This window comes from Sprattus sprattus (genome assembly GCF_963457725.1).
Source record: "Sprattus sprattus genome assembly, chromosome: 16".
Lineage (NCBI taxonomy): Eukaryota > Metazoa > Chordata > Actinopteri > Clupeiformes > Clupeidae > Sprattus > Sprattus sprattus.
In genome coordinates, this window is record NC_137914.1 from 13,106,793 (window position 1) to 13,133,237 (window position 26,445).

A 26,445-nucleotide genomic window follows, 5' to 3' on the forward strand; every position below is an offset into this window, starting at 1 on the left:
GACGGCGCGCAGCAGCTTCCTGTGCTGCCTGGACAGGGGGGGTCGAAGGTCGCAGAACACACCCCTGTCCTGGATGCTGCTCCCAGCTTGAAGCCGCCCTTTTATGAGACTGGATGTCTGTCGGCCTGAGGCTCACGCACACTGATTTAGAGGCTATAGTCCTAGCGCTGCTGCCTCTGCTGTCGCCCATTTGATTGCTCTGAGAGTGACTGTGAGAACACTGTACCTATCTATATATAGAATTTTCTGTGTCATACAGCTCCATGACCCATAATGTCTTGACTTGACCAATAGCAATGCTAAGATCTGATGCCAAAGTTCACTTGCACTAATTCTACGGATTGTAGACTGCCTGTAAATGAATGTGTGCCCATTGCCAGCCTGGAACCCTAATAAATTATGCTTATGTGTTGTGTGTCTCTTGTTTCAGGAGCGCCCAGGAGAGCCATTCCCAGGCCAGCCACCCCCTGTACAGCCACGGCGTTTGCAAATGGCCGGGTTGTGAAGCTGTGTTCGGAGACTTCCAGGCCTTCCTCAAGTGAGTCCCACCTCTCCTGCTCTTCCTCACCTTCCACCTCCCCTGATGGTGTTTCTGTACGTCTGCTATGTCTGCCAGAGAACACTTTTAGATTACTGTTCCATTTCTTTTTGTTATTTTTTCCTCTTTCAAACACCCACTCTTCTCTAGAGTTACCGTTGACTACTCATACACACACACACACACACACACACACACACATACTCTGACAGACACAAACACAAACACACTCACCCTCCCCCATGTGTGCTCTGCTCTGCGTTGCCCCTCAGGGCTTACCTCATTGCTGTGATAAACAGTGTACCCATGGTGATCCCGCTGGCCGCTCCCAAAACAAACAAGGGGAGGATGTTTATCTGCGTGGAGGCGGCCTTTTTGGGTGCCCCCCCTCCGTGACCCCCACGACCCCTTTTTTCCAAACACACACACACACACACCACACCCACCAAAAGTGCTGGCCTGACTCAGGCCTTTGTTCCCCTCCTGTTCCCGGGTCCCTGGCTATGAGAGAGCAGAACACAGCAGAGCGCAGGGCCTCAGTCATAGACCTACTCTTTCTGCGAGAGCACTCATCAGAACTATCAACAGTTTCCTTTCCTTAATCCTAGGAGGGAAACTAGTGTTGGTAGTCCCAGCTCTAGACCACAAGTGCTGTTTCAAAGTCTTGGTTGACCAGACTGCATGTTTGCTTGTTTAGGGTGAACATGCCAGCCTGAGGCAGAGTCCTGTGAATTTGCTCTATGAGTAGATTTACTCACATGAGATTAACGACATGCACGTTACGTGCACATGCAGTTCCACTCTTTGAGTGATTATGCAGAACGTTTTGAAGTTCAAAACTTTTATGGTATTTCTGTTGAGATCATTGAAAATGGCAAGTTCGGACTGTCTGAGAAAATGGACATCATCGGGCTTCCTATAGTCATCTGCTATCTCGGTCTCAAAGGGTTATCACCCAATGGGCCAACCTCTTCACCATGCTGTAGAAAGGGGCACCTTCCCCTAGTGTTGCCACCATGTCCTCATGGACCTCCTTGGGTAAGAAGCCCTTGAGACTAGGAAACGAGGTAGCAGATGGCCGCACAAACTCCCATGACAGTGCTGACAATTTTCAATAGATCTGAAACAGAAATACCACAAAGGTTATGAACTTCAAAATGTCTGAATTATCACTCCGAGCTGTACTGCATGTGCATGTAAAGGCAACTGTATAACTCGTCTCATCTGCCTTAGGCCACAAACGTATCAATCCCCTCGTATCTGTGGATCAGTGCTTTTTTCCCCCATTTGTCATCATGTACGATTGCATGTATGAATCACTGCCGTTGTTGGCAGCCCCCGAGTTGAGATGGGCTGCTAGGAAATGAGCCACAGGTTGGAATATTTATCAGTGAATTCCTTGCTTGTTGATTTTGAGTGGTGCAGTGTTGTTGCAGACATTCTAGACATGCTAGGCCCTTTGTTTGTTGTCGGAGTGAAAATCCATGACTGAAACGCCTCAAACATGTTTGGAAAACATTCCTGTCTCATCCCAGCTTTTTTCCATATGCCTTTGTCTCTGTCACTCTCTTTTCTCTCTCCACTCTCCTGCTATCTCTTCGTTTTGCACAAACACTGCATTGCAGAAAACCGAGTCATTACCAAGTCATGTCACAACAGCACAACAAACTATTAAACGTATACTTACTACAGTAATACTCTTTTGCACATTGTGGTTCCATGTCAGGTTTGTATTTCACCTTATAATACTACTGCCCTCTAGTGTCAAACACTTGTTTGTGCATTATTCCTCACTATCCATGCATTATCATCAGTGAATGGCCATCAGGATTGCTATTCTCATGCCTGTTTCTGAATGTGTATCAGTCATGACGTTATATTAATGTGTGTGTGTGTGTGTGTCTCTCTCTCTGTGTCTGTGTGTGTGTGTCTCTCTCTCTGTGTCTGTGTGTGTGAGCAGACATCTAAACAATGAGCATGCACTTGATGACAAGAGCACAGCGCAATGTCGGGTTCAGATGCAGGTGGTGCAGCAGTTAGAGCTCCAGGTAAGGCCCTGTCCTTGTGAATCTTTTATCTTGCTTTGGATAACTGGCTTTGGTGTCTAAAGTGTGACGTGTTTGCTCTGCTTGTCCCCCAGCTGTCAAAAGACAAGGAGCGTCTGCAAGCCATGATGGCTCATCTCCGGGTCAAATCCACAGAGGCCAAGTCAGCACCTCAGCCTGTAAGTCACAGGAGTACAATGAGAAGCACCCCCATAATTCAGCTTCCGAGCCAGATGGTAGATCTCTTTAGTAGGCTTTGTTAGTAGGGGGGGGGGGGGGGGGGTATTTGGTATGGTATTTGGTGAATGTCTGCCCAAACCCTACTTTTACTGCAGAGCCACTCTCAGTGAACCAAGGTTAGGGTTGACTGACCTGTGCCCACTTTCACCCCCAGGTCAACATGGTCTCGAGCATGACCCTCTCCAAGGTGACCGTTCCCAAGACACACATCTCCATGAGCCTGTCGCAGTCGGCCATGGCCCCCTCCACGCCACTCACACCTCTGCCCCACTCCTCGTCTGTCATCATTCCTGGCGGCCTACACAGCACGGGGCCTTCCCGCCGACGCCTCTCTGACAAGTACGGGGCATCCATGAACCAAGGTAGGCCGCTCCTCCTGCCACCTGTCAGATGGGTCTCCACTGGCTGAGGGAGAATTTGATGTAGGCTTGAGGTTTTTAATTGAGCATGCTTTTGTTTTGTGGTGAAACCAAAGTCAATGTGCTTTTATTACCTCAGCTGACATCTAGTTCTTTTTTTACAGACTTTGTCCAAAACAAGGAGTTTTACTCCAGTGCAGAAGTTAGACCTCCGTTTACATATGCCTCCTTAATACGGCAGGTAAGCAAATAGAGTATCTAATCGTGTCATGTGCCTGTGGGTGAACTTCTAGTATCATAGTGTTGCAGTGGTGGTCGACCGATACGAGTCTTTCAGTGGCCGATGCCAATGCCCATATTTAGAGAACAGGGCAACCGATGGCCTACAGATGATATCATGTTTAAGTTGTTTTTGTTTTTGTCTTGCATCTGTTAAAAAACAGCAATTTAATAATAGCAAATGAGACACAAAAACACTTTTATTGTCTGCATTGTCTCTGTGGAAAATACTCAGGGTTGGCCCCAAAAGACATAAGGCAACTAATTATTAAATGTGCACAATGTGGGATTAAGTGGCATCTAGTGGTGAGGTTGTTAAGTTGCAACCATGTGAATACCCCTCCCATTTCAACAGACATTTTCTCCTGGCCTTGTGAGCGCAGGCATCGGTGGATTATCTCAAAATGAGATTCAATCAGGCGTTTTATCGGTCGACCACTACTGATAAGATTGTTACAGAGATTTGGATGTAACTTTTCTGTTTATGTGATTTTTCTTTCTTTTTTTCTTTCACTTTCAGGCTATTTTTGAATCTCCAGACAGACAGCTGACATTAAATGAGATCTACAACTGGTTCACTCGAACATTTGCTTATTTCAGGAAGAATGCAGCAACATGGAAGGTAAAGTATTGCCTCATTCTTAATTGTTGTTTAAGACCGATATAATCCAACCTCTTGAAGTGACCAGTCGAACGGTGGTGCTCTACAATGGCCCATAAAGCTCACCGGTCATGGTTTGTTGTGTGTTATAGAATGCCGTGAGACACAACCTGAGCCTTCACAAGTGCTTTGTGCGAGTGGAGAATGTGAAGGGAGCCGTGTGGACGGTTGATGAACATGAGTTCCAGAAGAGGAGGCCACAGAAGATCACAGGGTGCGTACTGCCTCTCTCTCTCTCTCTCTCTCTCTCTCTCTCTCTCTCTCTCTCTCTCTCTCTCTCTCTCTCTCTCTCTCTCTCTCTCTCTCTCTCTCTCTCTGGGTGTGTCTTGGGTGTGTGTGTGTGGGGGGGGCATTAAGATTTAAACTTCTGCACAATGCCAGATCAACAGATGATGAAGACAAGCGTAGGGGAGAGGCTACACAAGAACTTGTTTAGAATTCAACAAATAAGGTGGTAGTCTAATTAAATGAAGTGAGTCAATGAGACTGGTTGTTAACAACCCAGGTTGTGCCCATTAATACGAAAATAACTCTGCCAACCCTGACCAGTTTTGTATGGAGGAGTGGGGACGTAACAGACTATTAATATAAATTGTATTACTAGTTATTTTAAACTATTACTTAAACAGACTCCGCTCCGTCTTACGTTGTCATAGAGTAGGTTCATTTTGACCTACCGCCGAAAACAATTTAATAATATCTTCAAAATACACAAAATGGGGTTTCCTGGAAGTCGACAGTTTGGCGCTAGTGGCTAGACAGGAGTTTTTGTCGCTAGTGCCATGCCCGGTTCACAGACAAATAACAGCATTCACAGAGTTTAAAAGCCAAAACACTAAGGATTTATTAGCAACACTACTAAGAGACACTAATTGTCCAAGCTACGATGAGGTGTGGCAGTCAGTTGATCAGTAGTGTTTAGCGTGTATGCATGCATGCTACGTCAGTAACTGGAGTGTTGTATCGTGGAAAGTAAGCAAAGATGAACAGGGTGCTAGCAGTGCGTAGGGAGCAACGTTTCACGTTTCCCCTTTCTCTCTCTCGAAATCTCTGTCAGAATCCCCCAATGAATCAGTGGGACGTGCTCTAATAGTACTGGGAACACCGGTCCCAGGTGTTCCCAATATCTGACGAGACGACACACCTGCTGGGCATCTGTAACACAAACAGACACAGACAAACAGCCTGCCCAGCAACCCAAAAGAAGCGGGATCGTCACACTAGTCAGGTCAAATAGTCGCTGATCCTAGCGACAAAGTCACTAAATTGGAAATACTGCATCCAACCCAGGGTGAGAAGCCGAGTTGGAAAAAAACGCAGGTATACCTTTTCAGACGTGAAATGAACACGGGCCGAATCCTGGTCTAACCGTTTGTATAAATCGTGTTTAATTAGGCGTCTCCAACGGTTTCACTTTGCCTGTGACGTCTAATTCAAATGTTGTGCCATTGTATGTTGATGATTTCTGCTGCTCTGTTTATGTGGGAGTTTATGGCCCGCTGTGTGATTGTGAACGTGATTGAGATGTTGAAAGCCAGACCTAATACTGTGGCTGTATTTTTGCAGATCTCCCTCCATAGTGAAGGGCATCCAGTCGAGCCTCGGCCACAGCCCAGCTTTCTCTGCTCTACAGGTAAGACACACACACACACACACAGACACGCAGAGTGTTTTATCTGTTCTATAATAGTTTGTTGTGTTATTTCCAGGGTTATAATAGTTTTCCATTTTTTATAACATTTTTGTTTTTCAATCTGAATGTCCGTTTAGTGTTAGTTAGTTTAACCAGTGGATTCATTAGTTTCAGTTTAGTTTTTATTTAATGGACTCTTTCCTTTGAGTTTGTTATAGTTGCAGTTTAACTCATTTTAGTTACGGACAAAAGCTGTCAAAAAAAGATAGTGCGGCGTGAAAAATAATCTGCTTATCATTTCAAGACTAAACTACACTTTAATATGCAAAACATTTGTTTCAGTCTAAAAGACTTTTAATGATTTGTAGATATGTCATTTGTAGATAAGGGATTTTTTTACAGCATGAACGTTACCCAGTGACCATGTGGAACAGGCTGTTAAATATGTGTGTGTGTGTCCCTCAGGCGGCCATGGCAGAGAACACCCTACCCCTGTACGGTTCAGCCTCCCTGGGCAGCATGGGGCTGCATTCCCTGGCCTCCGCCATGCGTCACGAGCTCAACGGCTCCCTGGACAGGGACCAGGACATGGACAGCTACCACAGCGACGCCAGTGGCGATCTCTCCCCCCCACCCACACTGTGAGTGGCCCACGTCACTGAGAGATGCTGGTCAAAACTGTTGCCACTGACAAAACACCCAAACCAGCGGTCACTCATAATTCCCTTTGGCTTATGGTGTGGACTTGCTATTGGGAATGATAAACCTATAGAACCATGTATTTGGCTCTTGGTAAAAGCAGTTCTGAGCATAGTGCTCAAATATGAATGTAAAACTGGCATACAACAAACATAATGGTATAATGATTGCATTAAGAAAAGAACTGTAAAATACCCGGAACTATATCTAAAGGCTCTGTGTCTGTGTCTGTGTGTGTGTGTGTGTGTGTGTGTGTGTGTGTGTGTGTGTGTGTGTGTGTGTGTGTGTGTGTGTGTGTGTGTGTGTGTGTGTGTGTGTGTGTGTGTGTGTGTGTGTGTGTGTGTCTCTCTCTCTCTGTGTCTGTGTCTGTGTGCGCTTGTGTGTGTGTGTGTGTAGATATCATTCTCAGGTGAAGGAGGAGCAGCTGGATGAAGACGAGTATGAGGCCTCTCACTCTCCAGAGATGATTCTCGACGAGCGTAGCCCGGACCTTGAGCGTGACTATGACTACTCCGACAGGTCCGACCTGCACAGGGCCTCACCTCCTACCGTCTCCTGAGGGGTCCGCCGGGGATCAACCACACACCCGAATGACACACACACTTACATGGGCTTGGATACATTCACTTGTAGCACTCACTCACTCTGGCGCACACACAAACACTCTCTCATTGACAGCTAAGATAATGTACCGAAAGGACACGCAGAAAGCATTTCGTATGGAACGACACTGAGAATTGCCTCATGGCTAGAGGGACTTTTTGTTGTTGTTGTTGTTGTTGTTGTTTACCGTATTTATTTTAATGGCGACACCTTTAACACCCTTTGGAATGGACTGACCTCACTGGTACGTCAAGGGCTTGTCAGTGCCTGAGTGCAGAAAGGCAAACTACAGGACCCTTCCCCAGGTTACTGGGCCAAGACTGTAGGACGCTCTGCAGTCTCTCCCACAAGACCTCCAACCACAAAGCACATAGCTCCCACTTCTCACCTCTCCCAACATCCCAATGACTGCCACTGACTTGTGTCTCGCATGTTGCCTTGTATGTTTGAATTTGTGTGTGCGTGTGTGTACATGTTCATTTTTTTTAAATGGTAATGGTTTCATAATTTACAATAAGCCTCTGTCAGGGGTAAGTGTGTGTGTGTGGGTGTGTGTGTGTGTGTGTGTAGTAGACAAAGGGTCATAAACCTAGTGAATGTCTCTCGTCTTTTTTTACCTCTTTCTTTTTGTTCTGTTTTTTGTTTGTTTTTAATTTGACAAAAAAAAAAGTTGAATTTTAACCAAAGTGGAAAATGTCTGACCAGCACTTGATGAATGTTTTATCTTTTTAAGTTTGTTTCATTCTTTATTTTTCTCTCTGCCTTAGAGGGTTTGTTTGAGGGCAAGATATAATACTGTATTTCTTAGGTAGTTTTCATTTAAAGTCACAATGCCTTCTATTCCATTATTTGAAATGAATGTCCTTATCTTACTCTGATTCATGGTAGTAGATAGTACAAACATTAATAGGGGAGGATAAATCTGCATTTATGTAAAAAAGAAAGTCTAGTTTTTGAAGTTCTCTTTTTAATATGTAACTGTCCACTGAGTTAACCAAAGACTATGAAAGTAACGACACTCATATTCATTGTTTACATCAGATTGGCCAGATGAGAACGAGATTGACAGCAGCTACCAATGAATATGTTAAAAAAATATATATATATTGGCAAGTATGATTTGTTGAATGCCAAATATGGGCCAGTGTCAATCTCAAGTATGATCCCAACAGTCCTTTGGGGATGGGAGTAAACCTGCTCATCCCAGGTGACGGTAATGAGTTAATGGAAAATCACGAGGCTCTTAACACTTGAGGTTTTTTGTATTCCCTTTTATATAATGCAAATATACTTGTTCTTGTATTTGTACAAAGGGCACTATCCTTTAATAATAAAAGCCAAATGGAAAAAAAAACATCTTGAGTAGAGGTAATGGTGAGAGAGGGTGGCAGACATGACTGATAGCCTTGCTTCTACTGTGGTGCAGTAGCTTTGTAGTGATAACAGCATTTCCATTGAGGACATGCTGACTTAGATAATCTTTGTCTTTTGGCCCTCTTGAATAGTAATGAGCATCTAAAGCGTATTAATGCAGGTCATAACAGCTTTCCACTTTGGCAAACCTTGGTAAGTGGCAGAGATGAGTTTCATTTAAAGAAGACAAGTAAAATAACACAGGCTCTTAATCTCTCCTGATTTAATGTAATGTTTACATCCATCAATACAACATCACACGAGCTTAATGCGGTGGTTGACCCCAGGCAGTGAAGGGTTCCCTAAATTACAGTGTAGGATTGCAGTGTGGATGCTTGCAGTGTTGATGGAATATGTGCCTGCACCTGGGCCAATTAAACACGCACAGCGACCCCTTTTAATACGACATGGTTTAAACGTCGTAGAAGCCCACAAAATTAACGAAATTAACCAAATGTTTGTCTCCTAATCGTTTTATTTAACATGCTATTGTACACATAACCTTAAAAAACTAAAAAATGCATACACCAAAAACTTTTACAGTATATGTTTTTAAACTGTTCATATCAAAGAGAGAGAGGGGCGTAAGGAACAGTGGGAGGATACTTACAGTAGAGGCAGTCCAATACTTCTGCTGCTCCATGCTCCAGAGATGTCTGTCTCCGTAAAGCGATGCGCACTTTCACAACAATGCTGCTACACAGTGGTATAGAAGCTATTGTACTACAGTAGTACAAGTTATGTTTTGAATGACGTCAGCGTAAACCAATGGTTCACACGTTTGCCATTTCCAGGCATTTAATTCATCATCCAAAGGTGCGTGTAGTTCATTGAAAGGCGATCTGCCTTTGAAGCATGTTTCATAGATTTCCATGACATCGCAGCTTCATAAAATGGATGGGAAGACTACTGGAACCGACGTTGATGCGTCGAGGGACGGGAAAGGTCCCGTTGCTGACGGTAAATGCCTTTACAGATTCACAACTGCATTATGTGCTCATGAGTGCGTTTAAACACGTCGCGATAGGCTGTTTGTCCATAGGCTTCTGCATTCAAATCTTCCAAGTCATTGTTTGGTACAGTAACTGAAGCCTCATCATCAAGGGGTATATTAGTTTCTGTTATGACGAAGCATACTGAGATGGAATAACAAACTGCTGTGAAAAAGTTTAAAAGTTCCCATATGCATTTTGGTCAATAAAATGACATGCCGCAAACCATTTTAGCACTACCACCGTTACCACATAGGCTACTCTATGTTGCTGAGAGATGCTGATTGTTTCTGCACTCTCCACGCCCCACATATTTCTATATAGAAACAATGCTGCTCAAAAATGACTGAACCAACCTTAATGTGGCACAGAGATATAGCCTACATTAACAGGCAATGTTCCAGCTGTACATTTTGACATGGGCTGTGTGTACAATCTGAACACAGTAGTCTGAGATCAGATTCACTGAGAACTTTCAGCTGTACACCATAAAACATACGTTAAATATAATGTACATGACAGGGCATCAAGTTCATTCATATTTAAGGAGAAAAGTTAATATAACTGCCACTTCTAACACCGTAAATGAGAATGACAATTACTGTCACAAGATCAGCAACAATAACAAAAGAGTACAACAAAAGGTTTTTCCAAATTTGCTGATGGAACTTTCACTGTCTATGCCTGGCACAGTTAGAAAGGGCTTTTAGAATGGAAACCTAATCTTAGCAATCTCTCAATCGATCTCCGTCATTAAGCTCCTCTCTGACTGCACTCTCAGGTGTGGCCCATTCAGGCACGCATGCTCTAATGGTGTCCGCAGTAATGAAGAACTGGACTTGGGTCTCTGGGGGGCACTTTATTGACCCCTTTGAGCTTTCTGACCTGTCAAATAAAGAGAATGGACCAAAACAAATTCAACATATCTGATTATATCACAAAGCAGAGCATACATATTCAGTCCTTAGTGTTCTAGTAGTAAGAGCATTCAAAATGTAAAAAAAATGTCTCCATTCACCATGCCTAGGCTTTCAAAGTGGTGGAGGTGGCTCAGTGTATGTGCATGTGTGCTCTACCCAGGAATGAAATGTAGCCGCCGTGAGGAGGTTGTGGTGTGTGGTATCAAGAGGCTTAGCACCATACTTGAGGTGGATGTTGTGTCCCTGGATAGTGTGGGCAGTGAGTGGGCAGGTTCCAAAGCCTCTCTCCTCTCATCGGAAAAACACCTCCTCAGCAGTGGTTTCACCTCTTTTGACTCTCATCTGCTGCCTGATGCTGGAGGTAAGGTTTTTTTTTTTTAAATGTCATTGGAAAATGTGTTCACTTGTTTGTTTATGGAATAGAAACTTCAACTGAAGCAAGGCTGGTATTCTGTGGAAAAGGTTCAAGGCCGTAGACTTTTATCTCAGCTATCTCAGCTACTCATGCCATACTCATGATATTAGTCATTGTGTAGATTATCCTTTGTGTTCATCGGGTCCACCATATCTTAAGTAGCATGTTCGCTGTAATATCAATCAATGCCCCTATTGATTGATATGTGTTTTCAGTGACAGGCAACTTATCTTTCCATGGGTTGGTTTGATATTTTTTTAATCAGTCACACTTGCACCATAATCATTGCAAACAACCCTTGGATCTCACTGCATCTCGCCTGTGCTGTCAATCAGCATTGAGAGGCTTTTTAATAGTTGACAATCCTAGGTATGTTTTCACAGGTCTCGTTGATTGCGGCTTCCTCTGGCTCCACTTAAGCAGAGTTCGCTCATGCCTCAGTCATAAAACATTTTTATGGACTTGCCTTAAAATTTTTATGAGATGGAAATAATGGGAATGCTTTCTTATGTGAAAGAAGGCAGTGTGTGAAGCAAAGTGCAAGGTAACCTAGATATAACACTTTTACAGACTGGAAGTTAGCTTTAATAATATCATATGAATTATCAGCTTTATTACTTGTGTGACGAATTAAACTGGATTGTTCATCAGAGTTGGTACATTTGCAAATAGATACATTTAGAGCTATTGAAATAGCCTGTAGGTATGGGCTATTAGTAATGCCTGTAAGAAGCACTGTCTTGTTTATCTGGTGATGTCTCCTGTCCTCCTGCCCCACAATACCAGCTCTTAATACAGCAGCACATTCCATTTGTCTCTTAGTATCCTCCGTATAACTTTTCATATTGATGTAACACAATTACGATCCCACAGAGATTTCCTGTCCATTATAGCTTGGTGTTGTATTTATCCACATTACTTCATGTTGGCAGTAGCTGCCTGCTCTTGTCCCTAGTGGTGCCTGCTGATGTGATTGAGATGGAAAGGAATGGGCACTCATTACTGGAGCTCTTACCACCATGCATGAAAAAGCACGTAATGTCAAACTTCACATTTCAAAAACAACAAAACCACTAAAGTCTGATGATGGCCAGTTTTGTCCAAGCTGGCTCAATCAATTATATGTCGGAAGTGAAAGGTAATTACTTGAATAATATATGTGGTGATTACTGCAGAGATGTGGGAGTGCTTTTAAGGGGGAAAACATTAGTGCAGGATCTGTATATTGATACCTGCAGTTCCTTTATATTTCACAAGTCTTATTAAGTGTTACACATTTCTTTAGATTTTGTTTACTTGTGGGTCATTAATGCCAACTTGTTACACCAGTCTGTCCTGCAGCCTACAGTGTGGATATATAGGCATGTTTCTATCATTTCTTTTTTCAAAAGCATTTCATCTATCTGTCATTTTGAGCCAGCATGAAAGAACTTAAACCTTTATACCTCTATCTTGTTCTCTCTATCTCTGGTTTGTTTGACTCTCTCTCTCTCTGTCAGATGACTGTGCATCTATACTGCTGGCTTGTCTTCACTGCCGCTTCTCTGAGTTGCTGAGCCTGGTGCCGGAGAGCTGTGGGCGGGCCCTGGTGCGCTGTTGTCCCACCTGCTGGTACTACAACGCATTCAGCGAGCCCACACGTAGTAATGACTGCTGCAGCTTCAACTTGAACTGCGACTGTAGTCTGCTTGACGCGTGCCAGGAGACTGGCGAGTTGCTGGAGCTGGCCATGGAGATATCGGAGGTGTGCTATCGCTGAGGGATTGCCTGTTAATCTGTGGAGGAAGTGAATTTGATGGATGCTATCATGCTTACTATGCTAGTACTAAAGATGGGCATTTTAATGCTGCTTGACAGGATAAGCAGCTTCATCCTTCTGAGATGTGGAAAATGCTCTATGTGGTGACTGGCTTTAAGACAAAGCATGTTGGTGTGACTTTCCATTTCCTTCAACATTGGAGACCAGCTCCTCAGAAGAAACATGGGACTCACAGTCCCACAGAGCATCTGTCAGACAAGTTTATTGATAGCTGATAAAGTGTCTCAGGTTTCGCAACTCTCATGTTTATGCTGCTTGATTTTCACAGCAAGGTGCCCATATGGCTTAATGCAGAAATACATGTTAGGCAATGCAATGTTTCTTAATACCAAGCCCTGACGATAAGTACAGCATGTCTCTAATTAATACATATTACATGAATAATGTATGTTAGGTTGTTATGTATTTCACATGTTGGTAAACTCAATGTCAATGAGAGTTCAGTACCTACAATTGACAGGGTTTCCGTCAGTAGGCCTGTTTTTTCTCTGCATGCCTGATTGTGTTTAATATTCACAGGGGTGTTCAGATCCATATTCGGGGAAATACAGTAAAATTTTGAAAATTATCTATTGAATGATGCATTTTTTCTTGCCTTATAGTTTAATTTTGTGTTGCCCCACCCCACCTATTTCACAAAAATCCTACTTTAGTTGGTCTAACATAAAACTCTGCCGTCCTTTACAGTAGCTCTCTAAAACGACAATACAATGACAAATTATCGTAAAGAATTTCTTAACTTCACAACTTGACCAAAAACTCACTGAAGAATGTCAAGCAGACAACATGTCTGATGGCATTAGCTTGCTTTATTGAATTTATAGTTAGACAGGAGTAGGTTTTTTGTGTGCAAATGTGTAACTTCTAAGTTTTGCGCAAGATTTTGACTGCACAATGGTGCGTTTTGATGGGAGCGCAAGGAACAGTTGTTTCACATTAGGCTATCAAATATTCTCAGAGGTCGGTAGGTACAATTGTAACGTGCATCAAATTCAATCAGTTGCAAGCCTATAGCAAACAAGTTTAATAGGTAAGCCACTTTTGCGAGCAGAGTGAAAGCAGTCACTCCTGTAGTGTAGGCATAGGCCTACTCCCAACGCAAAATACAACTCACAAACTGTACCCTGGCTCCGCTATTCCACTACTCCTCTAACTGCACCTTTAGTATTCCTGGTGCAGAATAATTGCTTAGGATGAAATTGGTGAAATGAAGGCTATGCTTGATACATCTATATCTATAATGTATTTATTTATGTTTTTTTAATTTAATATCTGATAATAACTACATCTATAGAATGGAGATTGTGACCCAGTTGGCTATATATAGGCCTCCAAATGCAGACTCGGTGCCTCATTTGTGGCTGTTACAAGGCGGCAGCGTGGCTTGTCACGTTCTTTACCCCAATTTTCGCGGAGATGTCATACCCGACAGATCGAAAAAATTGCGATGATTCTTGTAAACTCAAAGAATTCCAATTAGTGCAAATAAATGGAACGTGGAACAGAGAAAGTGCAGGCTGTTGCCACAGCGGACGTCTGTCGTCTGCTAAAATGTAAGTAATTTGACAGACACACCACCTGCTGCAGAATTCTAACACGTGGATCAGAATGATGGAACAAATGCATTTTCAATGTAGATTTATTTTCCATAGTTCATCGTTTCTGTTTCATAGTTCAACGTTATCCATAGGAGATCAACTTAACCTGTTTCTCGACTGGTGTCTAATTTACGTTTCCTTATTTTAATGTAGTTCAGAGAGTTTGACTTACCAAAACACTGGTAACATTAAGAGTCGTTTTAGATCCATTGTACTAAACTCTTACTAAACACTAAATATTTTGAGAGCAAAACTTTCTCCACTGGTCAGGGGCGACCTAAATATTGGGTTATAATTGGAGGTGGTATTTAAGGGGGTTGGCACGAGGAAGCCTACACAGAATGCTCATGCCAACAGTCAGTCTACCGCTGTGTGAATTAACCCTTTAACAAATGTGACTCCAGACTGTTCTACCTTGCTGTCCTTTCTGAAGTTAAAAGTCCTTTCTGAAGAACTTATCTCATTAATGTTCACCTATAGGAACATTACATGCATGCAGGTTTGAGATTTTTAGAAAAAACCCCTCCACTGAATTATTATTACTGTTTCATTACTGTTCCTACCATGACTCCCCAGCTATGAGAGTTCCACAGCAAATGGTCGCTGTTGGACTGTGTTGAGCCCCATTGTCTTCACCTATAAAATAATCCAGTGTGAAAACCTGCTGGATGCAGACAATGACACCCTGCTGTTTGGCCACATTGACAACTGTGAAGAGCTGAAGAGCAGTGGCAATCCCATTAAACGCTTTATCGTCATTGATGAGGCAGTCCATAAGCTCTACGGGGATAAGATCACAGAGTACCTGAAGGCCAGAAATGTCATCTACAAGATGCTCCCCTTGCCCACAACAGAGGAAAACAAATCCATGGAGCTTGTGACAAAAATCCTTGAGGAGGTTCACAAGTTTGGCATTGACAGGAGGTCTGAGCCAATTCTAGCCATTGGTGGAGGAGTGTGTCTAGATATTGTAGGATTGGCTGCGTCTCTCTATCGTAGAAGGACTCCCTATATCCGTGTCCCAACCACTTTGCTGGCCTATGTTGATGCCAGTGTAGGGGCAAAGAATGGAGTCAACTTTGCCAACTGCAAAAACAAGATAGGAGGTTATATCCCTCCAGTTGCAGCTTTTCTGGACAGGTCTTTCCTGGAAACAGTCCCTCGCCGTCACATCTCCAATGGACTGGCTGAGATGTTGAAGGTACCTTCTTGCATGACAAAGTGTGGACCAAGCTTCCATAAGTGCATGGAATGATGATATGGGTTTGGATGAGGCTTCAGACACACTTGCGTCAGAATGATCTTAGAACAGAACCCTAACCCTAAAGATCTCATGGTGAACCTTCCTGGAAAACCTCAAAGATTTGTGTGTGTGTGCGCACACAATACTTAAACTGAATGTTACCGCTCTTGGTTATAAAAACATGATAGGATGACACTCAATTCTTTCAGTATTTCTTAGATGGCTCTGATGAAACACAAAGGCCTGTTTGAGCTCTTGGAGAGGGAGGGACGGAACCTTCTGGATTCCAAGTTCCAGACCCAAGGTGAGACAGACAGGGCAGACCAGGCACATGCTGCCTCAGCATCCACCAGAATCGCCATAGAGACCATGCTGGAGGAGTTGGCTCCAAACCTGTGGGAGGATGACTTGGATCGGCTGGTGGACTTTGGACACCTCATCAGCCCAGAACTTGAGATGGTTAGGAGAGACAGCTAAACACCATGATACTGATCTTGCTCTTAAGGCTATAATAATATACAGTAATAATACAGTATATACTAATATACAGTTCCACAGCTATTCCATTTTGCTGGTTACTTCTTCACTTGACTGCAACAAATATAAAAATATAGGGTAGCCGGAGTTCCATATGTACATTTCCAGCACCACAAAGCATTTGTCAGTTGAACATTTATCTTTCCCTGTCATGCTGCAGAAGGTATTGCCTGCGCTCCTGCATGGGGAGGCAGTGAACATCGACATGTCCCTCATGGTGTACGTGGCCTGTGAGCGGGGCCTCCTCGGCCCGGAGGAGAGGTCCAGAGTTATCCGCTGCATGCAGAGCCTGGAGCTGCCCGTGTGGCATCAGGACTGCAGCTTGGAGCTGGTGAAGAAAGCCCTGAGCGAACGGCTCAAGCACTCCGGAGGGCTGGTTAGGATGCCACTGCCCACTGCACTGGGACAAGCAGGTACACGAGCTTCTGAGCGCAGAGTTGGAGAGGCTTAGTATGGTCAGTATATTGTTGTGATAGAGATAGGGAGTTATGTAGGGATTACAGTGCAGTGATTGACAGCCCTTTATACAATTCTTTTCTATTGACTGTGTCACTAGTTTGCCTATTGGAATACTCGATTAAAAGCATTGATAATTTTGTGGCAAGCTAGCCCAGAAAAATGGAGCACAGAAATCTCAGCACCTGTATCCCCTACACAGAACAACCCCAGTAGTTTAATTTATTAATGTGTCTCTCGTTCACTTTTCAGAATGTGTTGCTAACATGTATCCTCTTCAGGGGGCGAATCAGCTTCAGAGTAGATTTTTAGAGCAGTTTGAACAGGTAAAACTCAGAATGAAGTCTCCTGACTGAGTTGAAGAGTATGTTTGTCTTTTCCACAGAAATCTTTAATGACACCGATGACGACACACTGTGTCTGGCATTCCAGAAGTGGTGCACGGAGCTGGGAGCAGGACACCTTCCCAAGTGAAAAGGGAGCTGTGTTGCTAACAAACTTGAAAATACATCGCTTAAGTGGTTGAGTGTTTTGGCATTCCTGAAAATAAACATGGAAATTATGAATGTGCCGACAAGTACTCCATACAAACCTTCACACATCGACACAAGAATGTGAAAACATACTTGACATACTTTAATGCTTATAACAATCCTCTTTGCCTTCCTCCCAATATTCTGCATTCAAAAGATATGCACTGATGAAGTACTGTTGAGCCACACACATGCCACTCTTTTTGTCCTTCCACAACCAATAGTCTTTATATTGTAATGACAAGTGCTTGTCACAATCAAACCTTCTATCTGTTAAATACCATACCACTCCATGACGTTTCGCTGCATAATACTAAACCTTTCTGCAATCCACATCCCAATGAACAGAGGCTGCTCTGCTGTGCGCTGCCTGCTAATAAAACTAAACGGGACCCATTTCAGTCAAAAAGTCTACAACTTATTCAGTTGAAAACTGTGAGTAATGGCAAAAGTCTCAATTTACTAAACTGAAAATCAGTTCCTTTTTTACCAAACCAAACTGATCTTAGAATTTAGAGGTCACATATGGACTAAGCAGAGATGGATTGGTTCTGGTTTTGAAAACAAAAGTATCATTTAGCTGTCTTACTTGAGAGTTACACCACCAGTGTCATGGACCATGCTGATAAAATAATCCAGATGACGGTGATAAAGTGATGAGACGGATGTCTGCTAAAACTAGGATTTCCAATTCTGGAAGTGCATGACTGTTTGCTGAAGGGGCAGACTGCCATTACCATGTTATTATTGCTAAAAAATGGTCATACCTTAAAATCTCCCAAACCTTAAAAGTGTAAAATATTATAAACATTGACTTGCATATATAGATGTCACTGAAGTTTGTAGTACATTTTGGCAGCTGACACTGTTCTACATTCAAAGAAAAAGTCTTGTAAAACATTTGGTTGCATTTAGCGATATTTTTGTGTGTCATTAATTGGTTTCCTTCATATCCAATCTACCCTATGAAAACAAGTACTTTAGACTTGTTGGCAAAAAAAAACATAAATAATATACCATGCATATGTGAAAAGAAAACCTCATTTTTATCTTGTGCTTTCAAAAGAGCTGGCAATGCTGTTACAAAATGGCCTTTCCCACTGGCTTCTCTTAGAGAGCCAGCAGTCAGCCTGTTACCCCACTACAATAGAGCAGTCAAACACCATCCTCATTCAGAAGAAGGTAACAAATGCTTCATTCCATTAGTAATACTATTTTAAGGCACTTCATTGTGAATGCACTTTGTTTGGCTGCTGGACACTACAACAAAGTAGGCGTATCTACTCATTCCAAACTCGCAGTAAAACATACAAGAAAAATACTACACTACAACTACAATTGCATAGTTACACAAAGAAAATGTTGCATCATTATTACTATAGACTCTCAGTATAGTGGTGAGAAGTAAATTGCAATATTTCTACGTACATCTGAGTACTGCGCTACATTTGTATATTATTAAACAATCAAATATACAATTACAGTACAGTACAGCTTATTGTAACATAATTGACTAAAGTCATTCATATGGTATAATATGTGTATTTAAAAAAAAATCCTAAATAAGATTGTTAGCAGATATAAAACATTTGTTATCAAAAAATGTTCAAATGAATGGACTTCCTCCAGTGTTTTTGACAATATCTTAAAAAAATCTCACAACAGTCTCCCTATATTCCTTCATATTATATTTGAATGTAAAAAATCCTGAAGATCCATGACATGGAGAATGGAGGGATAGCAAAACACAACAATTGTACAAGAAATATTTAAATAATTTAAATGTTATCAAAGATACAATGAACATATAATTTTTGAGGGGGAGAATAGATACTTAGATTAATTTAGTTAAGTTAGGCATTTTTTGGGGCATTATAAGATTGAATAATTAAGTAGTATTATGAAATTAAATTATAAAACACCAGCCCACTCATAACAGATCAATGGCATTTGTCAAATCAGTAGCTCAGTAGCTCATCACTTCATCACAGTTTAACCACTGCCGCCATGTAATACCTCTCACATATGTGCTCTACACAGTCCAACTCATCACTTTGGCCAGGGCTCAACAGTACTGCAATGACCGAAAGGTTCCATCTGGCTAGTACACCCTTGTAGGGTTCACATTCGGATCAAAAGGCCAAGCATAAGGCAGTCACATCTTTCCTAAATTGAAACTATGAATGGTGGCAGTATGTGACTGACCCAATTTCCCTGCCAGAAATACATTTGGTGAAATGGTTTACAGTTTGGATGATGGCCTTGACTTGGGAATTCCCAGTGTTCATAACCTCACATTTGCTACAGAGGATGCAATTGGGGCAAAATTTAACAGAGGATGTGGTGCTGTTATAGCGAAGCTAGGTCTTGCAAACATCCAGGGTCTACGGCCACTGAATGGAGTTAGTTTGAGAGGTTCACGTCCTGTATGTAATGAAAACTCTTACTAAACTCATACTTGAAACTCTGTCTTCTGCCTTTGCAACTGCAACACCAATTTGACATATGTATGCATAGCTTGACACTGGACCTTATATATACACTGCTCTCATTAGTCAAAGTCAGAAAATAAAACTGCATGGGGTTTGGCATGACAAATTGATCGCCGAAAAAAAATAAAATCTAAAACTCACATGGTAAAACCATCACAATTTGAAATCAGCCTATATACTATGCTTATTCAAATTTATTTCAAAATCACACCATAATAGATACTGACCTTGATTCTGTTTGAATATCATCTGTGGCAAATTAAACTGTACAGGTGGCCAACAATGGGAAGAGTGACCATAAAAAATAAAAGTGTAAACATTAGAGGAAAAAATATATGTGTAAATAATTGAAAAATAGGTCTTGCTTCTTCAGTGTTGGTTGGAAAGGCTACTGGAGAGCAGCTGGGGGAGTATTGGGGGTTAGTCCAGTTTTTAGACCCTCAGCACAGCACCGTGGTAGCCTGCAGGGGCCGCTAACAGCCGTGCTCGTTCTCCTCCATGCTTATGCTACTCCTGCAGCTGCTGTCCTTGGAGGCGCCTGGTGAGACAGAGGAGAGCAGGGGGTCTCCGGTGCCCACTGTGGACAGATTGTCGTCCATCAGGATGTCGTCCAGCTTGGAGGACGAGGAGGAGGATAGGGGTGCCTTGGGCGCGAGGCCATATGCCGAGGGGTCACCTGGAGGCCCGTGGCTGTCGTTGAAGGAGATGGTGCCGTCGGTGAGGTCCAGCGTGGTGGGCCGGGACATGTCGGATCCGTCGTGGTGCTGGTGGGCTGGGTACAGCTCCTGGTTGCAGTCTCCCCGGGCAGGTTCCCGCTTGATGGAGCGTGCGGTCAGCTCTGAGGCACATAGGGCAGAGGGCACTGCCAGGCCGTGGGCACGTGCTTGCATCTCCAGCTCCTACAGGGCATCACCGGGGAAACAGGAGAGTTAGAATGTTACAGGATTCATTACAGGAACACTTGTTACTGTGGCTTTTACAACGGGCAATTATGCATTTAGATACTGTAGTTAAACTCAACTTGCAATCAATCGTTGGAATAAACATCTTAATTAAAGGAATATCTCGGTCCACTGTATGCATTTTTTGTGCTGGCAGTGTCTATTTTTTATATATTAACATTAAAATACATCAGTGTAGACAACACTAGGTGCTCTTGATGGAAAAAATGCCCTCAGCGCAGAACGTTTGTTTTTTATCTGCTCCTGGAGCTTTCAGTTGAAAACAGTTCAGTATTTGGAACAGCGCTGGGCTCGTCAACGTCACTTCTCTCATGCCGACCGATTAAAATCAAGGAGGGGGCGGAACATACATTGTCCACATTGTCAGCAAAGGCAAGTCTAGCCGCCCCAGTCATATATGACTTAATATAAAAAGACTACCAGAACTAAAATGTAAATTACAAAGCCTGGAGGGACAACAGCTTCTGTTGTAATGCCAAATGAGTTTCTTCTGCTTGTTGAAATCATATTTTTTATCTGCTGAGTACTGAGTACATTCAGAAAGCTGGTTAGTTAGCATAAACAATGTTAAAGTACGGAAGTGCTTGTAGGCGGTTTTGGTAACCTAGCAACAATAAATGCTTCTAAGAATCTTAAAAGAGGATGTGGGTGCTGCCAGTGCAAAAAACACATCAGGTGGACACAGGCCCTAAAGCCACTCAAAGAGTAACAAAAACAACAACAACAAGTATAACAACGTAAAACATTCTTTGGTGTCTCGTTTTTTTCACCATTTGTGTCAGGTACAACCTCTTTTCGTTTCTATGCAGAGTCCTATGAGCATCATGGCTCCTGTGGATCAACCCTGGGTTCTGTTGCAATTGCAAATGTGTGACCTTTTCTAGAACCCACAGCCCTGTACCTGTATCCGCAGGATCAGATGGCGGTTGGCGTGTTCTAGCTTCTTCTGCCGGGTCTCCAGCTCTTTGGCACGTTGCTGCTCTCTCTGTAGCTTCCTGATGTAGTCCACGGAGGCCTTTAGAATGGTGCCCTTGTTCCAGCGCATATCCCTGAGGGGTGCACAGTTAAGACACTCTCAGCTGACATCAACAGATAGAATCGAACTCGATGGCTTGCAAGATGCCTGTTCCCCAAAAGGGCACGGCCCTCTAAGCAGTTTAAGAAGAAAGGAAGCAAACTTACGGGTCATTTGATTTAGGGATTAAAGTCCCCAGTTCCTTGATGCGATCATTGATATTGAACCGCCGCCTTCTCTCGACTGGTCAGGAGTGTTGTTTTGTCACCACAAAGAGACAGAGTGAGAGAGAAATTAGACATCGGAGCAACCATATGACATGAGAAATGATACAAACATTACCACTCAAGAGGCCTTATTTCTGGTAAATGTGAATGAGTGACATACTCAGGTTATGATTGTCTTTTTTTTGGCGTTCTTTGGCAAGTGCTCTGACTTCTGGGTGAAAATGGAAGAAGCAAACACAAATGATAGATTAAATGGTTGATCTGAACAACAATCTGAACATATTTCTCTGCACATTACATCAGAAGAACATGACACTTTGTCACATCACTGACGAGGCATGATATCAATGAGCATAAAGGTATAAATGACTATTCAAAAATTTGAATTGGAGTTTGAATGACCACACGTACCTACGGGGAACCCTTCAGGCCTCTGATAGTTTTCAAACTTGCCACAAGATACAGGCTTGTCCAGCATGTGCATCATGGCTGGAGATGGAGTAACTATTTGACACAAGATATTTTAAGAGTGTTTATTGTTCACTGAAAACATAATAGCGTAACCATGGTGTGACATTTCAGAAAATGGCAGACAGGAGATGACGTACATACTGGAATAAGACTGAATAGCACACATTTCAGTACAGTGCATGCTCAAAAGGCCTGGAGGGTGTTTGAGAACACACGGTTGGTGGAGATGCCATCTTCCACCTAGAGATTTGCTACCATTATGGGGTTTGGGCCCTGAGGCAGACCAGTAGGTGTTACATACCAACCATCCGCTGGCCAGGCCCTTTACAATATACAACAAGTTCAGTGTGAGATGGACACTCACCAGAGAATTCCCTTTTAATGTTGGGCAGATTGGCTGGGCAGGAGTTGCTGATGGCCAGACCTGGTGGCGGCATGCCTTGGTTGTTGTACATATCCAGGATGTTGGCAGATACCCCAATCTGTGGAGGTACATGATCGTCAGACATCCAGACAGAGCGCTGGAGAATAAAGGCACATGGTCATCAGACAGAGCACTGGAGAATAAAGGTACATGGTAAACAGACAGAGCACAGGAGGATAAAGGCTCTCTCCATCACTGACACTCCAAACTCTTATCTGGCCCACAACAACAACATAAAACGAGTGGGGACCTGTTTCAGTGGAGGGTTTATTCATCACGTTAATCAACAGAACTGTTAAAACATGAGCAATACTGTAAAAGTTCCACCCCTTCTAAAGGTGTACACCCCCTGAACACTGAACCTTTATGGTATCTTTATCTCTATGGTAACCTGGAATTACTTTGCTCAATTTATGGCTTTTCCACTGAAGCATAGTCTTCACAACCACTGCTGCATTGCAGATGATGGTGGCAGCTGTTGTGAGTTGCTCTGAGAGATAATGAGCAGAATGACAGCCCTGTCTCACTCCCTCCAGGTGTTGATTAGGATTGCACCGCTCCATATGGGCTTTACTAAGGAATGAACACTGCTGTGTTAACTCACAGTGAAGCCTTGACTAAAGAAATGGCTCCAAGCATGCCACCACTGCATATATCAACCGACAATGACCAGGCTGAATTTTATGTAGCTGTGAACACACTGACAGAGGAGAGAGAGAGAAGGTGGTGAGAGGAGGTTTTACCGAGTTGCCCATTTGAAGCCCCGGGTCCATAAGTCCAAGGATATCATCGTTGTAACTGGACTCCAAACTAATAATGTCATCAATGACATCGTCCATCTGGAGTTACAAATCATCAAAAAAAAAATTCAGACACACTGTTCATAATTCATGAATATTCATGTAATATTTTCTGTCCTATCTCTGTTTTTTACATCATTAGATTTTGTCAGTTAGATGGTTTCCTTTCAACCAAAAACACTCAACACATATGAGGCATTCTTGTGATACCAGTTTTAGACATCAGTGAACAATGGAGTTCGAGCTCAAAGTCCATTACAGTATAGCAGCCAATGGATGCACACATTTTGCACACATAACAAATAATACTTTTGTCGGTGTTGTCAATCCTCAAACAACAAATAGTGTACCAAAAAATACACACAAATGTATACATACAAGTGAGAAACAGATTAAGACCATGGGAGTCTAGTCTCAAATCCAACTATGTAAAAAAGAAATTACACAATTTTGCATTCTTTTTCATGCATTATGCTTGCCTCCTGTACCTCTTTCTCTGTAGAGTTGAGGGTCAGTAAGGCCATAGGGCTGTTGGGGGCACTGTTCCCCGGCCCCGGAGGCATGCCCCCGTGATCAGGTCCCTGGTTGGAGCAGGGTAAGCTGACCGCCTGGGACCCAAGCTTGTTCAGGCTCACACAGGGTTGCTGTGTGGTGGACAGGTAAGCCTTCACCTGCTGCCTCTGAGCCTGCTGAATGTGGTACTTAGTGGGGTTCTCTAGGTGTGTGTTCACCTGAGTAAGTGAGGGAGAGAGATAAGAAAGAGTCAATGCATATATACACAAATCTTAGTTTACACATACTCATCTGCGTTCATTTATATGGATGCCAGACAAATGTAGGGTGAAGGACAATTATGCCAACTTCTAATTGATATTTAATTATATTTTATAACAATTATATTGAATTTAATTGTTTTTCCAAGTAGGCTACAATCAGCTGTGCATGAATCGTTGGCTGACGGACACTCGCCACTCATTTTAGATGCAATTAATTAAAAGCCATTACAGAAAATGAAGAGCAATTAAAAGGCATTGTAAGTTGCAAACCAAATTTAAGACCATAATATTTAAAAAATGAAACACATTAACTATACAAGTCATGCTTTTAGATTAGTAATCTATAAAACGTGATGATCGGTAGGACGTGTTGCCACTGTGATATAATCGGCATCTATGTTAATATAATGATGACTGAGGTACATTATTTAGAAGTTTTTTTGGCTAAATTAAATTAATTCAGCCCCACCTGATAATACGGTTGGTACTCAAGCATCTCCAACATCCTTCAAAGTTTTAAAGAAAGAATATCCGTCCGTAATCCAAGAGCAATCACCAGCGTACGCTAAACGCTGTCACTGTACTCTCTTGACTCTTCTCAACAGTGCAAACAAACTCATCGCCATCCATGTGTCTTATAAGGGGCGAGAAACTCATTCGCTATGCATGAAACGAAGTAATTAGGAGATACAACGGAGCCTTTAAAAAGTCTGTGTTGGTCCATAACAAGTGATTTATGGTTTTATGGTCCTTATGACGTTATCCTCAACAATTGACTCTTGTCACTCAACAAGGCAACTTGTTTCCACGCTGACACTTGCCCTCAAGACAGGAAAACAGACAAATACAAAAACTGAAATGAAGTTACACTTAGCTTATAGCAGAGTGAAGCTTAATGACAGTAAGGCGTATGCTGAAATCAACCTAAAATTTCATGTAACAAGGCTATGTCTGAGTTAGGCCTACATAAACAATAACAGCATAGGCTCCAATAACTTTTACTGCAATTATTTTATCTTTGAGCCAATTTACGGGACTACAATACAATGATTAAATGATGGAAAGTGGACTGTTTCAATAAAGTATAGCCTAATAATATATATGATCTGTATTCTGTATCAAAACTCGGATGCTCCTTTATCGACGAGATTTCTGACACGCTCTTCATTCGAAACGCACTGCATCGTTAATAATGTTTTAGACGACTACATTGCAACCTAGACCACCTAGACCACTACAACTACATTTGCTGTTGTGATTAGAGATAGAGACAGATACATATTCAGTTAGTTCCCACCAAAATCGCATCAAAAGCATTACAAGTAAATTCTTAAACACATTCTTCTTGCGCTTTTTAAACGGAATGGGATTTTGGACTGCGCAATGCTAAAACGCACACGTGGAAAATAAAAACTAAGACTGTGGTTTACACTTAAGTCTCCTTTCACAAATACTAAAATTGTGTAATAAAACGCTATTTATGGACTTAAATAAATTCACTGTATTTTGCCTAGGCCTACTTAGCATCAGTTAAACAGTTAAATCGAAATGCCACAGCAGAGCAGGGACACAGTCGTGCCAGAAAAACAGAACGGCTCAAGCAATTTAAACGTTTCTAACTTTGTCCTGACATCAAATAACGTCAGAATGTATGCATCCTTTGCGCAAATGGGGATGTATTGTTTCTTAAATGCTGAAGGCTGGGCTTTACGTGCCTCACGTTGCCCTCACGTCGCCCTCACGTGTCCATAAGAATAATCTTAAACTAGAGAATACCGAATACAGTTAGCCTGCAACTCCGACTGTTTTCAGGTGAATTAGAATAATCTATACTTCTACTTGCCACGAACTTCAATTTACCTCTTCAACATTCAGTTACTAAATCCCTTGTAAGGTGCATGCAGATAAATCCTGAGGCTATTCTATGTTTAACTCCAGCAGAGTTATTTTGGGCCTTGCCTCAGGGGGAGAAGACACTTCTCATCACAAGGCAGTTAACTCATGACCAGGCAGTTTACTTGTGAAAACATGGGTAGTTACAGAGTTAACATGGATGGTGATTAGCTGAAGTCTGTTCGTAGGAAGAAGCTGTACAAGTTCCAGCCCAGCAGGAAAATTCAAGATTCAAGAAATTCAAGAAAATCACACACATGGTAATAATAGTTACACAACAAGGTACGACTGTTATCAGAAAACAATTCAGTGACTAGTGTGAAACAAAAAAGAAACTGCTGACCGCCTGTGACTATTACGATTAGAATTCTTCAAAATTACACAAACATTTTCCCAAAAGAT

The 26,445-nt window shown here is 42.4% G+C and overlaps 3 protein-coding genes across 8 annotated transcripts in view; 2 read left to right on the forward strand and 1 right to left on the reverse strand.

The window, feature by feature from the left end:
- The window catches only part of foxp1a (forkhead box P1a), a 33,839-nt gene extending 26,740 nt beyond the window's left edge, over positions 1–7,099 (forward strand). The window contains exons 8-17 of the mRNA XM_080854554.1: positions 431–538; positions 2,499–2,586; positions 2,679–2,762; positions 2,978–3,185; positions 3,347–3,423; positions 3,982–4,083; positions 4,215–4,336; positions 5,689–5,755; positions 6,221–6,396; positions 6,851–7,099. Of these exons, the coding sequence (XP_080710680.1) occupies positions 431–538; positions 2,499–2,586; positions 2,679–2,762; positions 2,978–3,185; positions 3,347–3,423; positions 3,982–4,083; positions 4,215–4,336; positions 5,689–5,755; positions 6,221–6,396; positions 6,851–7,013 (1,195 nt within the window). The 3' untranslated portion in view covers positions 7,014–7,099. The remainder of the gene's footprint in view (positions 1–430; positions 539–2,498; positions 2,587–2,678; positions 2,763–2,977; positions 3,186–3,346; positions 3,424–3,981; positions 4,084–4,214; positions 4,337–5,688; positions 5,756–6,220; positions 6,397–6,850) is intronic.
- A 6,884-nt stretch (positions 7,100–13,983) lies between these two features.
- Positions 13,984–17,016, forward strand: LOC308377815 (2-epi-5-epi-valiolone synthase-like). The gene is made up of 5 exons (XM_080854563.1): positions 13,984–14,169; positions 14,791–15,415; positions 15,677–15,916; positions 16,155–16,407; positions 16,836–17,016. Exons 1-5 carry the CDS (start codon positions 14,033–14,035, stop codon positions 16,922–16,924), a joined length of 1,344 nt encoding a protein of 447 aa, XP_080710689.1. The 5' UTR covers positions 13,984–14,032; the 3' UTR covers positions 16,925–17,016.
- A 47-nt stretch (positions 17,017–17,063) lies between these two features.
- Positions 17,064–26,445, reverse strand: part of LOC308377812 (microphthalmia-associated transcription factor-like) — a 28,051-nt gene continuing 18,669 nt past the window's right edge. For 4 of the 6 annotated variants that reach the window (XM_080854557.1, XM_080854555.1, XM_080854560.1 and 1 more), the window contains 8 exons: positions 23,863–24,105; positions 23,318–23,413; positions 22,515–22,671; positions 22,091–22,183; positions 21,840–21,890; positions 21,620–21,695; positions 21,339–21,486; positions 17,064–20,374 (listed from right to left, as the gene is read on the reverse strand). In XM_080854557.1, the coding sequence (XP_080710683.1) occupies positions 19,949–20,374; positions 21,339–21,486; positions 21,620–21,695; positions 21,840–21,890; positions 22,091–22,183; positions 22,515–22,671; positions 23,318–23,413; positions 23,863–24,105 (1,290 nt within the window). In that variant the 3' untranslated portion in view covers positions 17,064–19,948. The remainder of the gene's footprint in view (positions 20,375–21,338; positions 21,487–21,619; positions 21,696–21,839; positions 21,891–22,090; positions 22,184–22,514; positions 22,672–23,317; positions 23,414–23,862; positions 24,106–26,445) is intronic. The other 2 variants (XM_080854558.1, XM_080854556.1) reach the window with 2 other exon arrangements.

Coding starts and splice junctions, on each gene's coding strand:
- LOC308377815 (XM_080854563.1), top strand. CDS start 14,033: ATGTCATACCCGACAGATCGAAAAAATTGCGATGATTCTTGTAAACTC. Junction 15,416..15,676: donor GACTGGCTGAGATGTTGAAG/GTACCTTCTTGC, acceptor AGTATTTCTTAG/ATGGCTCTGATGAAACACAA. Junction 15,917..16,154: donor TCAGCCCAGAACTTGAGATG/GTTAGGAGAGAC, acceptor GTCATGCTGCAG/AAGGTATTGCCTGCGCTCCT.